The following is a 12,329-nucleotide window of genomic DNA, read 5'->3' as shown; positions in this document are numbered from 1 at the left end:
TTGCTGGTTGTGGGGTATGAGTGTGTGTAATGCCTGAGAAAAGCCATTGTGGAAGATGACTTGGTGGGAACATTATTGCAGTGAGCCTGCACGTGAAATACTTGTCTGGTGGACTGGTATAGATGATGGTGCAACAGTCAGCACTCTGACTGTTCTGCATTACTTCAGCTTCCAAACCTGGAGCTGAACCAGCAGACAGACACCTAGTCACAGGTGTCTGCTCTCTGCTCCCTCACCGTTCTCCTCAGTCAGCTGTCTGAGCGTGAGGATGAGTGTTGTGTGTCGGGTATTATGACAATGCTCCTGCAGAAGGGAGATGAAATCCTGCAAGTAATTTGAAAAGCAAAAGATCTGATGGCCTTCATTGCAAGAGAAATCATGTTCCAACTTTGTGGGGTTTTGGTGAGAGCTCTTGCAGAGTTCCGATCCGACTCTTGTGGAACAGCAATCAACTTGTGTGTTATATCTCGCTGTTCATACAATTAAACAATCTGCTCACGTTCTGCATCTGTCTGTTCCTGGACATCAGCTGGCAGCAGACATGTGCTATCCCTTTGCTCCTACATTATTGCCATATGTCCAAGTGTAGTATCCCGTTGGCTATTTAGGACATCTTTCTGTGCAATGAGAAAATCATGCTGCTCCCTGGTGATCTTCCTACCGTCACACAAAGTTCAAACCTCCTCAGGGTCAATAATGAAACTGTTCCTCAATATCTTCATCTCCCCCATTTAGGTAATGCAGTGAGCAACAGGTCTGAGGCCCCAACACTGATTCCTGTGGCAGTAAACCTTCTCTATCATGATAACTGAAATAACCCATTTTCCCTGACTCTCTGTTTCTGTTGGTTGCCTGTCTTCTATCTGTACCCAAGCCATGAGATTTTACTCACACAGTAACCTTTCACATGCCATCTTACTGAATGCCTTTCAGAAATCAAAATATACCACATCTCCTGGTTGCCTTTTATCCACCCTGCTTGTACACTGAATTTCCTTCTCAAATAACATTGTACATTCTCTTTGCTGATCCCTTCTTGAGTATGAGCACATAATCTAGGCTGACACTTCTGTGCTGCAGAGGCCATCCCTGGCTTAAGAAAGCCCAATTTATGGACACCCAGACATATGAACAAATTCCCATAACATCATTAAATTCAGAAGTCCAACCTATGTACAGATGTTCGTTCCTACGAGCAGTGGAACCAGTTTCCCTTCTCTCCACTTTAAGTAATTGTTCTTCCTTATCAGTCTTATGTGCTTTTGATGCCATTCATTGCAATACTGTTGAGGTCTGGTTTCCATATTGAGTGATATTTGTGTATTTTCTGACTTATGGACAAAATTGACTTATGGGCATCTTTAAAAACAGAACCTGTTCAATACTCTGTACAGCTTGTATTGAGGAAATGTGATATTTCAGATGTGATCTGAAATTAATTGCAAGCCTCGCTTTACAGCTGGGGGAATAGGTTTGCAAAGAAGAAAAGGAGATCTCTGCTTGTTTCATTTTCCTTTCAAGCATTAGTAGACTGGCTGCATTTCAAATTCACCTTCACTAGACCTAATACTTTCTCCTTTTACTTTGCAGCAATTCCTTGTGCAGGTGATTGGACAGACTGGAAAAATAGCAACAAACCCAATGTGACAAACCCAGGAGATCGTGAATCACCGGAGGGTCTCTGTAATCCCAATCATTCACCCGAAAACGTTCAGTGTCAAGCTATTAAGTACCCCACCAAACCAATCTACGAAACAAGTAGCAACGTGTCTTGTGCCTTGCCGGAAGGCCTTGTATGCACCCCGTCATCCAATGAATTCATGTGCCCTGACTACAGAATTAGAGTATGTTGTGTCTTCATCAGCACAACATCTCCAGCAACCACAACTCCAACAACCAGCACAACTGTTTCAGCTACAACACCAACAACCACAACAGTAACAACCACAACTCCAACAACCAGCTCAACAACTATTTCAACCACAGCTCCAACAACCACTCCAACAACTTCAATAACCAGCACAATTGTTTCAACTACAACACCAACAACCACAACAGTAACAACCACAACTCCAACAACTTCAACAACCAGCACAACTCTTTCAACTACAACACCAACAACCACAACAGTAACAACCACCCCAACAACCACAACTCCAACAACCAGCACAACTGTTTCAACTACTACAACACCAACAACCACAACAGTAACAACCACCCCAACAACCACAACTCCAACAACCAGCACAACTGTTTCAACTGCTACAACACCAACAACCACAACAGTAACAACCACAACTCCAACAACCAGCACAACTGTTTCAACTGCTACAACACCAACAACCACAACAGTAACAACTGCCCCAACAACCACAACTCCAACAACCAGCACAACTGTTTCAACTGCTACAACACCAACAACCACAACAGTAACAACCACCCCAACAACCACAACTCCAACAACCACTCCAACAACTACAACACCAACAACCACAACAGTAACAATCACAACTCCAACAACCAGTTCAACAACTATTTCAACCACAGCTCCAACAACCACTCCAACAACTTCAATAACCAGCACAATTGTTTCAACTGCAACACCAACAACCACAGCAGTAACAACCACAACTCCAACAACCACTCCAACAACTTCAATAACCAGCACAACTGTTTCAACTACAACACCAACAACCACAACAGTAACAACCACCCCAACAACCACAACTCCAACAACCAGCACAACTTTTTCAACTACTACAACACCAACAACCACAACAGTAACAACCACCCCAACAACCACAACTCCAACAACCACTCCAACAACTACAACACCAACAACCACAACTCCAACAACCAGCTCAACAACTATTTCAACCACAGCTCCAACAACCAGCACAACTGTTTCAAGTACAACACCAACAACCACAGCACCAACATCCACCTCAATAAGTACAACTCCGACAACTCCCCCAACAACCACATGTCCCTGCAAAGTGAACGAAACTCAACAGGTGAGTTTTTGCTGTGAAATATATGATGTAGTAGTCCAGAGCATGAAGTGTTTTGGAGGAAAACAGTTGACAGCTTTGATTCATTGACTAATTTTTCTCCTGCATATATTCCATGAGGGAATCGATATTCTTCCTGCTCAACAATATTGTTTATTCATCACAATCTGTAGGACATCATATTTTATCCTGAATTGTCATCCTTCACAATTTGGGAAATAATAAATTCAAAAGAACAATTTCAAAGAGCCCCAAGAAGTCATTTAAATTTTCAACCCACAGCAATACTTTAAAGAATTTTTACTTAGGGATGATCATGCTTTGCTTTTCTTCAGCAATTTCTATAAGCTATTCGTGAGAGTCTAAACAATCTCTCTTTCTGCTTCTAATTCTGTTTAAATAATAAAAGCTCGCAACACATCAGGACTCTCCCCATTGTCTTGATTTAAAGGTTTATTTTTCTTCCTGAAAGTGGCCTTTCTTTGACTAATAAATGTGATTTTTTCATTATTTTCCATTTCTCAGTATAAATTCTTACCCCCTTTCCTTATTACGTTCTTGACAAGTCTTAGGTTTAATTAGAGTAGTTGTTCTGTTGACTTTTGAATCACCTCCAAAATGCATCTTTCATACATTGCTTTTTTTTGTCTGTGTTATGTGTTGTTAATAGCAAGGCTGTGGCACATGCCCAGCAGACGAGGGTATACTAATGGAGAGAGGGAAACAGAGCCAAAATCACAGATGGATTACTGGCAGAAATGGCCGGTTCTGATGCAGATATAGAGAAAGAGCAAGTTATCTAACATTGGAGAATTCGATATTGAGTGTGGCGGGCTGCAATGTGCCCAGAGAAAAGGTCTAAGTGGGATGCAGAAATGAAGTGATTGGAAACTGGAAGCACAGGGTCACTCCTGCAGTCTTAATACAGGTGCTCCAAAGAGCAATCACCCAATCTGCACTCATTCGCCTGGCTGAGCTTGTACTCAAATTGAACAATTTCTCCTTCAAATCCACTCACTTTCTCCAAATCAAAGATGTAGCTTTGTAAACTTGGATGGGCCCAAGTTACACCTGTCTTGTGTGACACACCGAACACTCTTTGATTGAGTCTAACTCAGGCGCATTCCCTCAACTCTTTCTCCAGTACATCAATGACTACTTTGGTACTGCTTCCTGAACTCATACAGAAATTGACTATTTCATTGCTTTTGCTGCCAGTCTCCATCCTGCTTTCATTTCACACGGTCCATCTTTAACTCTTCCCTTTTCTTTCTGAATCGCTCAGTCTCCATCTCAGTGGACAAACGGGCCATAAACATCAAGTTCAAGCCCACAGGCTTCCACAGGTATCTACTGAACTTCTTTCTATCCTGCCTTCTGTAAGGACTGTGTTCCTTTTTTCCCAGTTTCTCTTTTCTTCGTTGCATTTGATCTGATGATGAGATTTTCTGCATGTGGCTCTGAAATGTCTTCCTTTTTCCCGAAATGTGGCTCTTCCCCTCTACCAAAGTGAACAGAACCCTTGACCATCAATTTCCATCCCCTCTTCTGGACAGAGCAAGGACAGAGTTTCCTTTGTCCTCACCTTGCATCCCATCTACCTCCACATCCATCACACTTTCTGCTGGCCCCAACAAGAACCCATTACTGGTCTCATCCCCTCCCCTTTCAGCATTTTGAAAGGATTGCCCTCTTTGCAGTAAATCTTGTTTCATGGGAGGTTGGTTTCCAAAAAATATTACTTCATGCATTTTGGACCATACTCAAAGTGGACTCTATGTTCTTTATAGCAGCAGGAGCAAAGTTATCAATGTAAATTTGCACAATGTTATTGGGACTATATTGCTTGTGGAAACATTATTTGGCATTTTTGCAAGTATTCAGCCTTTTGGTAGTTTCGATTATTCAGTAGCTGTAATACAGTACCTGTTACAGTTATGGAGAGTACTTAAGAGTACGTAAGTTAAGTGATTCTGCCACTTCTGATCGTTTATATAGGCCATTTGATTGTGAGTGAATGTTGGGGTTGTTGCCGTATTTTCACAACATCCTGGGTTGATGTGAAGTGGGTGAAAAACCCGGAGGGCAAAGTCAATGTAAAAGTTGGACTTTGAATGCTGTGAAATGTTTCATTCTTGTTAGCTAAGCTCTGAGACATTATTGCATTGAATTGACATGTGCTGAATGCATAAGGCAATCCACTCATTTGCAAATCTAATTAACTCTGTAATTCTAGTGCACTGGGACATGGACTGAAGACTGTTCTATTAAACAATGTAAAGGTAGACAAACTGTAACTATAAAAAAATGTGGAAATGAAAAGCCTACATGTGCCAACAATTTAAAGCCCATTGAAGTAATAAATGAATGTGGCTGCTCAAGTTGGGAATGTGGATGTGAGTATCATTTCTTTTTTCTCATTACTGATATATAGTGAATTATTAATACGTTAACATTCTGTTTTGTTTTCCTCCTCACAAGAACATGCAAACCATATTGTGCTTACCTTTTTAGGTGAATGTGAGGTGTATGGTGACCCACATTATATGACCTTCAATGGGCTGTCTTATAGTTTTTACAAGAATTGCACATACGTGCTTATGGAAGAACGGAATCCAAAATACAACTTGCGTGTTCTAGTAGATAATTACTTCTGCTTTCCTAGTGCACCTAATTCATGTCCAAAAGGGTTAATCATTTTTTACAAAAATGTTCATCTCACCATTTCAACCCATGATGATGATGTGGTAAGTATTCTGTCTTTCATTTGGTATTGTTGCCCAAGACGACCTAAACCTCAATTGAATTGGCCAATACAGATATTCGAATGTTTGTTGTAAAGGGTTGCTGGCACCAGTGAAACTGCATCACAATTTCTGAATTTGGTGCCTTTGGAGTGGGTATGAGAGAGCGACGAACTTATTTAAATAGATTCCTTTAGGGGCAATGTATGTTTCTTTTATTGATTTAATGAATAGAGATAAACATTTCATGGTTAACAAGATCCACGGTAACTTCCAACAATCATTAGCTGTTGTTGCTGTGTAGTATTGATGGTTCGGGTGAAACTCTGTTTTATAATCTTACAGTTAACGATTAACAAAATTCAACAAGGAATTCCCCATACAAGAGATGGAATAAGGATAACTAAACTGCCCAGTGGAAGTGTAAATATTTACTTCACTCACATTCAAACAACAATCATTGCTGACCGGTTTGATTTTAAGATAAGAGTGCCAGAAAAATTCTTCTTTAATAATACCCAGGGGCAGTGTGGTATGTGGTTTTACATTTTCATATTTTGTTGTTTGCTACTTGACCTTTTTTATTTGTAAACTAAAGTTGCTGTTGTTTTAATGTTCACTATAGAGCAGTTGCAAGGATTTTTTTTTATTTTTTAGGCACTTGTACAGATGTTCCTGATGATGACTGCATGAGACCAAATGGGACAAAAGAGCATACTGACTGCTGTTCCACAACAGCATTAGATTGGAAATACGATGACCCCAATAAGCCATATTGTAAATCAGCTCCGAAAGATGAGAGTTGTGTTAAACCCACTCCCACACCCTGCATTGCCACTGATTCTCTATGTGAGATCATTTTACAAAAGTATGTAAGATTTCAAACTTTAACTTCATTTAAAATAAATTTCAAATGTTTCTGTGTTTTTGTGTGTGTGTGTGTGTGTGTGTGTGTGTGTGTGTGTGTACGTGTGTGTGTACGTGTGTGTGTAGCAGTGCCAGTTTGGAGGGAGGCCATGCTGAAGCCTTGCGATCATAACCCTTGACTTTCTATGCAGTAATTGAAGCAGTGCTCTCTCTCTCTCCCTCAAAAGCAGAATCAGATTCATACATTTAAATGGACATTTTTTAGGCTAATAGCTTAGACGTAATCTTTGGTCTTGATATTTCCTGAGAAGGCGGTTTTAAGTCTCGCAATATCTAATGATCATACTGATAATTTTCCCTTTGTGAACATTTTATCCATCTTATTGCTATCTCTTTGACTTTGTCAATGTAAAATATCCATATTTGTGTCCTTAACAGCCACTGAATTTTAGAAGACATTAAGTATTATTTTAGCATTGGAAAAAAGTAAAGAAATAGGCATGGCTAAAGATAGGAATCTATGCCACATTATGTATTCTTTTGTTCCTTGCCCAATGGTACGTGAGGCAATCCATTTCTTGCATCATGTACAAACAACAGATTGTTCTCCTACATTGTTTTTCCAACAGAGTTCTATTTTGCTTGAACATTTTGTTTGGCTGTCTGCCTTCCTTTATTACAAGAGGATAAGGGAGAACTCCGATTCCTAGGCAAGCATATTTGGCAAGAAGGAATAAGAATGCCAGTCTCTGAACAGTGAGGAGAATATTCAGATCTGAACATGCATTCTCCATACCCTACTCCCCCACTGCAGACCTCATATTGAATCTAGCCAGTTTTGCTGGCAGTATGTTTGCCTATAAATTGTTCATCCTTAAATGGTGCGCTAAATGTACGCTGCATGTGGCATTGGTGACCAATCAAGCAACCCGCAAAAGAATTATAAAACTGCTGAGAAAGCCTGTTTAAATAAAATCTCTAGGTTAGTTTTTGCTCTGAATCATGTGCAAAAACTGCATCTGCATGGTTTCTGACAGAAAGCACCAACAGTGCTCACAGCTGCCAAGTTGTTGTCAGGCTGAACCCTGGAACAAGTCAGCACTTAAAGTGGTTTATCTATGGCACGCACAGTACATTTAACATACAAGAACTGCCATGTAGGTGAGAGAAAACAGGCAGGGTGGGGATCTCTTGGCTGGCTAATCATCCTCTTTTGAGTAGACCTGATTCACATAAATGCCACACGCGACCTCAAACTATCATAAGGTGCAGGGTGATCAAGGACTACTGATGGCTGCATGCACATTATAAGTAGAAACACCAGTCTAGTAGCTGCAAGACAACTCAGAAATAATCACTAGTGCAATCTAATGAGCATAATACAGATCTTGCACATTTTCACGTGAAAATGTACAAAATGGGTTGAATTTCGAGACAATTATTTACTAGTGTTTGTAAATCAGCTCTATCCATCTTGTTTTTACTTCCATTACTTCCACTACTTCCCCACCCTTCAAGGACAAAACAAATTTGGGGTATTCAAAGAGAACTTATTATCTTAAACTGAATAAATCTGTAAGATATTTGTTGAGATATAGATTTAGTTTGGTACATAGGTCCAGATTTTGAAGAAAAGTATCACCATTCATCTGCATAATTGGGAGCAACTGGGATTGGCCTGCAACAGTCTGTTAAAGCTGCACTCAGATGGTGGAATCTGCATGACCGTCTTGCAGCCGGTTGGCACGTGGGATTCTTCTCCACTGTTTTCAATGGCAAGAAATGACTACAAGGGACAGACATTAGTTTATTTTTTTATTGTTGGTTTATGTTTAAAGGTGATGATGTGTTTCAAGTGTTTTGGGGTCTTTTCATTTTCAAAATTTTGGTGGTTTGAATAGTTGTTCATTGTGTTTGAATTTTTTCAATGTTTCTGAATATGTGAGATATTCAGAATAGACTGCCTTGACAACTGGCTAAAGTGGGGGCACACTGACCTGGCTGTCAGAAATGTTCTGTTTCATTGTAAGAACAAGAACCCTAAAAGGGCTTTTTTAGCATCATCACCAGATCTCATTTTGTCAAGGAAGACTATGTTGTTGGTTAGGGCTCACTGAGAGAAATGGACCCATTTCTGGAACTCAAGATCCCCAGGATGGAGCGTAGTGAGGCAAGGCTAGTCTTTGTTCAGTGGTCAGCGGCAAATGCAAGACATGTGGCTATTTACTTAAAATTCTTCACTCTTGTCCAAAATATAGAGCTGGTTTCACTCTGCTATTGTTTAGATCATGAATAAGTTGGAACAATATAATTTTATTCCCAGTGGAACTAAAGAAGAAAGTCCTGTTTTAGGCTTTACGTTGATGATGCATATAATTTACCAAATGTATAGTTTAAAATATAAAAATATATTGGAAAGTATAATGCTTTTCTTTGATCAGTTTGTGTTTTTCCCTACAGACCATTTGAAAATTGCACAAAGAATCAGCTTAAGCCTTATTATGATAGTTGCGTAACGGACTACTGTCTAACAAACTCTACAGGGCTTGCTTGTTCCACCATAAAATCTGCTGCTGAACGTTGTAGCACATGTGTCGACTGGAGATCCACTATAGATGAATGCAGTAAGTACTGTGAATCCAGGAAACTGTCAAATCTTACTTTATAGCACAGTTTATATGAATATATTAATTTGATTTGTTAATTTTGATTCAACTTATCATCTATTTTAAATGCTTAGACAGTAGATTTGGGTGGCAGGCAGAATAGAGAAAGGAGCAAAGTGCTGGCCTAGACATCCAACCTGGGATATTTTAATTCCATGGCTCCATCTGTGTGCAACCAATGATCTGCCCAAAACATGTAAAAAGTGGCAACTGGCCAGCAGCTGAGTAAACCTGAGGTTGCCAGAGAATACGAATTGGGAGCAAAGTATGCCAACAAGCGAGTAATTTATAGGAAGAGATTTCTGAGAATGTCTTGAGAATGAGAAATGACTGGAGTTCAGGGCCTGCACTCCTGAACTTCCCAGCCAGTGGGAGCCCAGTTTGAAAAGTGGAGAAAGACCAAATGTTCTATTTTAAAGAACAGTTAAAACCCTGTGCAGGGTGTGATTGCAAATTGGTAAGCCATTTAACATCTGTCCCTTTGGAAATAGAAATTGAGATGCATGGAATTAAAATTGATGCTTGAATCTGTGCATGTATTCACATTGCTTGATGTTTGTGAAAGTGTACAATGCATTTATAAACAACGGGAAGTAGATTTTTGTAAATTTAGATGCTCATTTTTTTAAATAAAGTCATAACTTACTGGAAATTGTAAAGGAAAATTTTAGTTTAAAACCCGAACCTAAACTTACTTCTGTTTAGGCTATTTTGGTGAGATGAATAATTCGGACTGAAACAGCACAGTTTAGTGTTTTCAATTTTTGTATGGATTGTTCAAATTTCAGGAAGTCTCTTGCAACTTTTCTGAGATATTGGAATGTTCACAGACAGAACTATTCACCTTAAAGCCTCTTCATGAGATCTTTTAAATTCCAGATACCATTCAACTTAATCAGTTTGTTACAGAAAGTTGAGGGAACAGAAACTAATGGGCTGAATTGTACCTAAGATGACCCAAGGCTAAGCTTGCACTCGTGTCACAAGGTTGTGTTTGCCTATTACAGCTGTGTAGGTTCCTTGAAGGCATCACTATCACATCTGCCCCACAAAGTGGGGAGGTCCATAACTAGTGCCAAGACTTAAGGCGTTGGCATTTGAAGAAGAAGAAGAAGAATGAGGTTTATCATCACTGACGTATATTGTGAAATTTGTCGTTTTGTGGTAGCAGTACAGTGCAAGACATAAAAATTACCATAAGGCACAAAAATAAGTAAATAATGCATAAGAGGAATAACGAGGTAGTGTGCATGGACCGTTCAGAAATCTGATGGCGGAGGGGAAGAAGCTGTTCCTGACATGTTGAGGCCCCACCCTTGACCACTGATTGTCAATGACATTGAGAAACAGTTGAAATATATTTACATAATTAATTAAAAGCTATTAAAATTTTTAAAATACTATATTTATAAAAAGAAGTCATTATACTGGTTATACGAGCAATAGTGCTAACTAGTGTCTCTCCACCAAAGCTAAGCAACTTGTTTCATTTGGAATGACTTCTCTGGATCAAAAACATGTTGCGATCAAATTTTATAGATGTGCTGTCTTCCTCAGTGTGCAAGTAGTTTATACTTTCATGTGGATTTCTGGGCACAGTCTTTCCATCCAATTAGAAAAGATTTTCACTCGGTCCAGTTGGTCATCATCCAACATCACAACATCTTGGGCTTTGTTTTATTAGAAGAGAAACAAAACTTATGATCTTTTAGTCATGCCAGATCATGGATAGTACTATGCACTCATGCTTAAAGTGACAGAGACTGAGCAAAAAGAGATAGAGACCCGAGAAGATTTATCTTCCTCAATCTTGACTCTTACCTTCAGATTTCTGAATGGTCCGTGAACACTACCCCGTTATTCCTTTCTTTTTGCACTATTTATTTTGTAATTCATAGTAAGTTTCATGTCTTTGCACTGTACTGCTATGGCAAAGCAACAAGTTTCACGTCATATAAGTTAGTGATAATAAACCTGATTCTGATTCAGATTTAGTTTCTAATGATCCCCTGGTTGTTTGTCTTGCTCCTGCGTCATTCTTAAAAAATGGCTAAACATGCACTCTGGCAAGAGTATGCACACGGTTGTGTAGCGGTTAGCGTAATGCTATTAGCGCGCCAGCGACCCAGGTTCAATTCCAGCCACTGTCTGTAAGGAGCTTGTACGTTCTCCCCGTGTCTGCATGGGTTTCCTCCCACATTCCGAAGACGTACAGGTTAGGAAGTTGTGGGCATGCTATGTTGGCGCCAGAAGCGTGGCGACGCTTGTGGGCTGCCCTCAGAACATTCTAAGCAAAAGATACATTTCACATGTGAATGTGCATGTGATGTACATTTTGATGTACATGTGACTAAAATGATATTTATCTATCTTACTCTTTATTGGCTTCTCTGCCTATCCTAGCCAGCTCCAACAGAAATCATTATTTTATTCCATCTTCTCTCATCCACTCTCTGCTGAGAGATCAGAATTCACCTCCCTGGTTATTATATACTTTGACAGCGCTGATGGCAGCTACAGAAACAGCATGATCAGAACTTCTTAAAGGAACAGGTTTCTCTTGTAATTTTCCTCCATTTGAATACCAGGGATGGAGAGAAAATTGCAACTGAGGTATGGGAAAATTACATGACCAAGCAATATGAATAGGTTTAATTTCAAAGTTTGGAATTCCAGTATAGGTGTGTGTATTCATGTTTGTATAAAAATATTGGCATTGTTACCCTCAATTCTTGTAAAATTAAGCCTTGATTTATTTCTTTTCCGATAGTTACTCTGACTGCTTAGTTAATGTTGTACATTTTAAAACTAATCCTTTCCAAATTTTTTTTTAGAAATGAAATGCAATGAAAATCTTGTTTACAAGGCTTGTGCTCAGAAATCTGATGATTATTGTCAGAACAAGTAAGTATGGGGTATTTCTGTTGTACAGTGTCAGTTTGATTGCAATTAGTGTTTTACATTACCCTTCAGAATAAATAAATGATCTTAAAACATATTTTTCTCCTCAGCAGTTTGGCACAATATGCAATTAAGCTGCC

At 39.3% G+C, this 12,329-nt stretch overlaps 1 protein-coding gene across 1 annotated transcript in view; it reads left to right on the top strand.

Moving 5' to 3' along the window:
* LOC127580296 (mucin-2-like) overlaps positions 1-12,329 on the top strand; it is an 80,592-nt gene that overhangs the window by 56,553 nt on the left and 11,710 nt on the right. Inside the window, exons 32-38 of the mRNA XM_052033534.1 lie at positions 1,591-3,014; positions 5,248-5,407; positions 5,526-5,758; positions 6,101-6,287; positions 6,413-6,623; positions 9,083-9,246; positions 12,123-12,192. Coding sequence (XP_051889494.1) covers positions 1,591-3,014; positions 5,248-5,407; positions 5,526-5,758; positions 6,101-6,287; positions 6,413-6,623; positions 9,083-9,246; positions 12,123-12,192 — 2,449 coding nt within the window. The remainder of the gene's footprint in view (positions 1-1,590; positions 3,015-5,247; positions 5,408-5,525; positions 5,759-6,100; positions 6,288-6,412; positions 6,624-9,082; positions 9,247-12,122; positions 12,193-12,329) is intronic.

Source organism: Pristis pectinata, chromosome 19, assembly GCF_009764475.1.
Source record: "Pristis pectinata isolate sPriPec2 chromosome 19, sPriPec2.1.pri, whole genome shotgun sequence".
In the NCBI taxonomy this organism is placed as follows: Eukaryota; Metazoa; Chordata; class Chondrichthyes; order Rhinopristiformes; family Pristidae; genus Pristis; species Pristis pectinata.
Note: the sequence above shows the minus strand (reverse complement) of the source record. Positions and strands in the feature narration are given on the sequence as shown.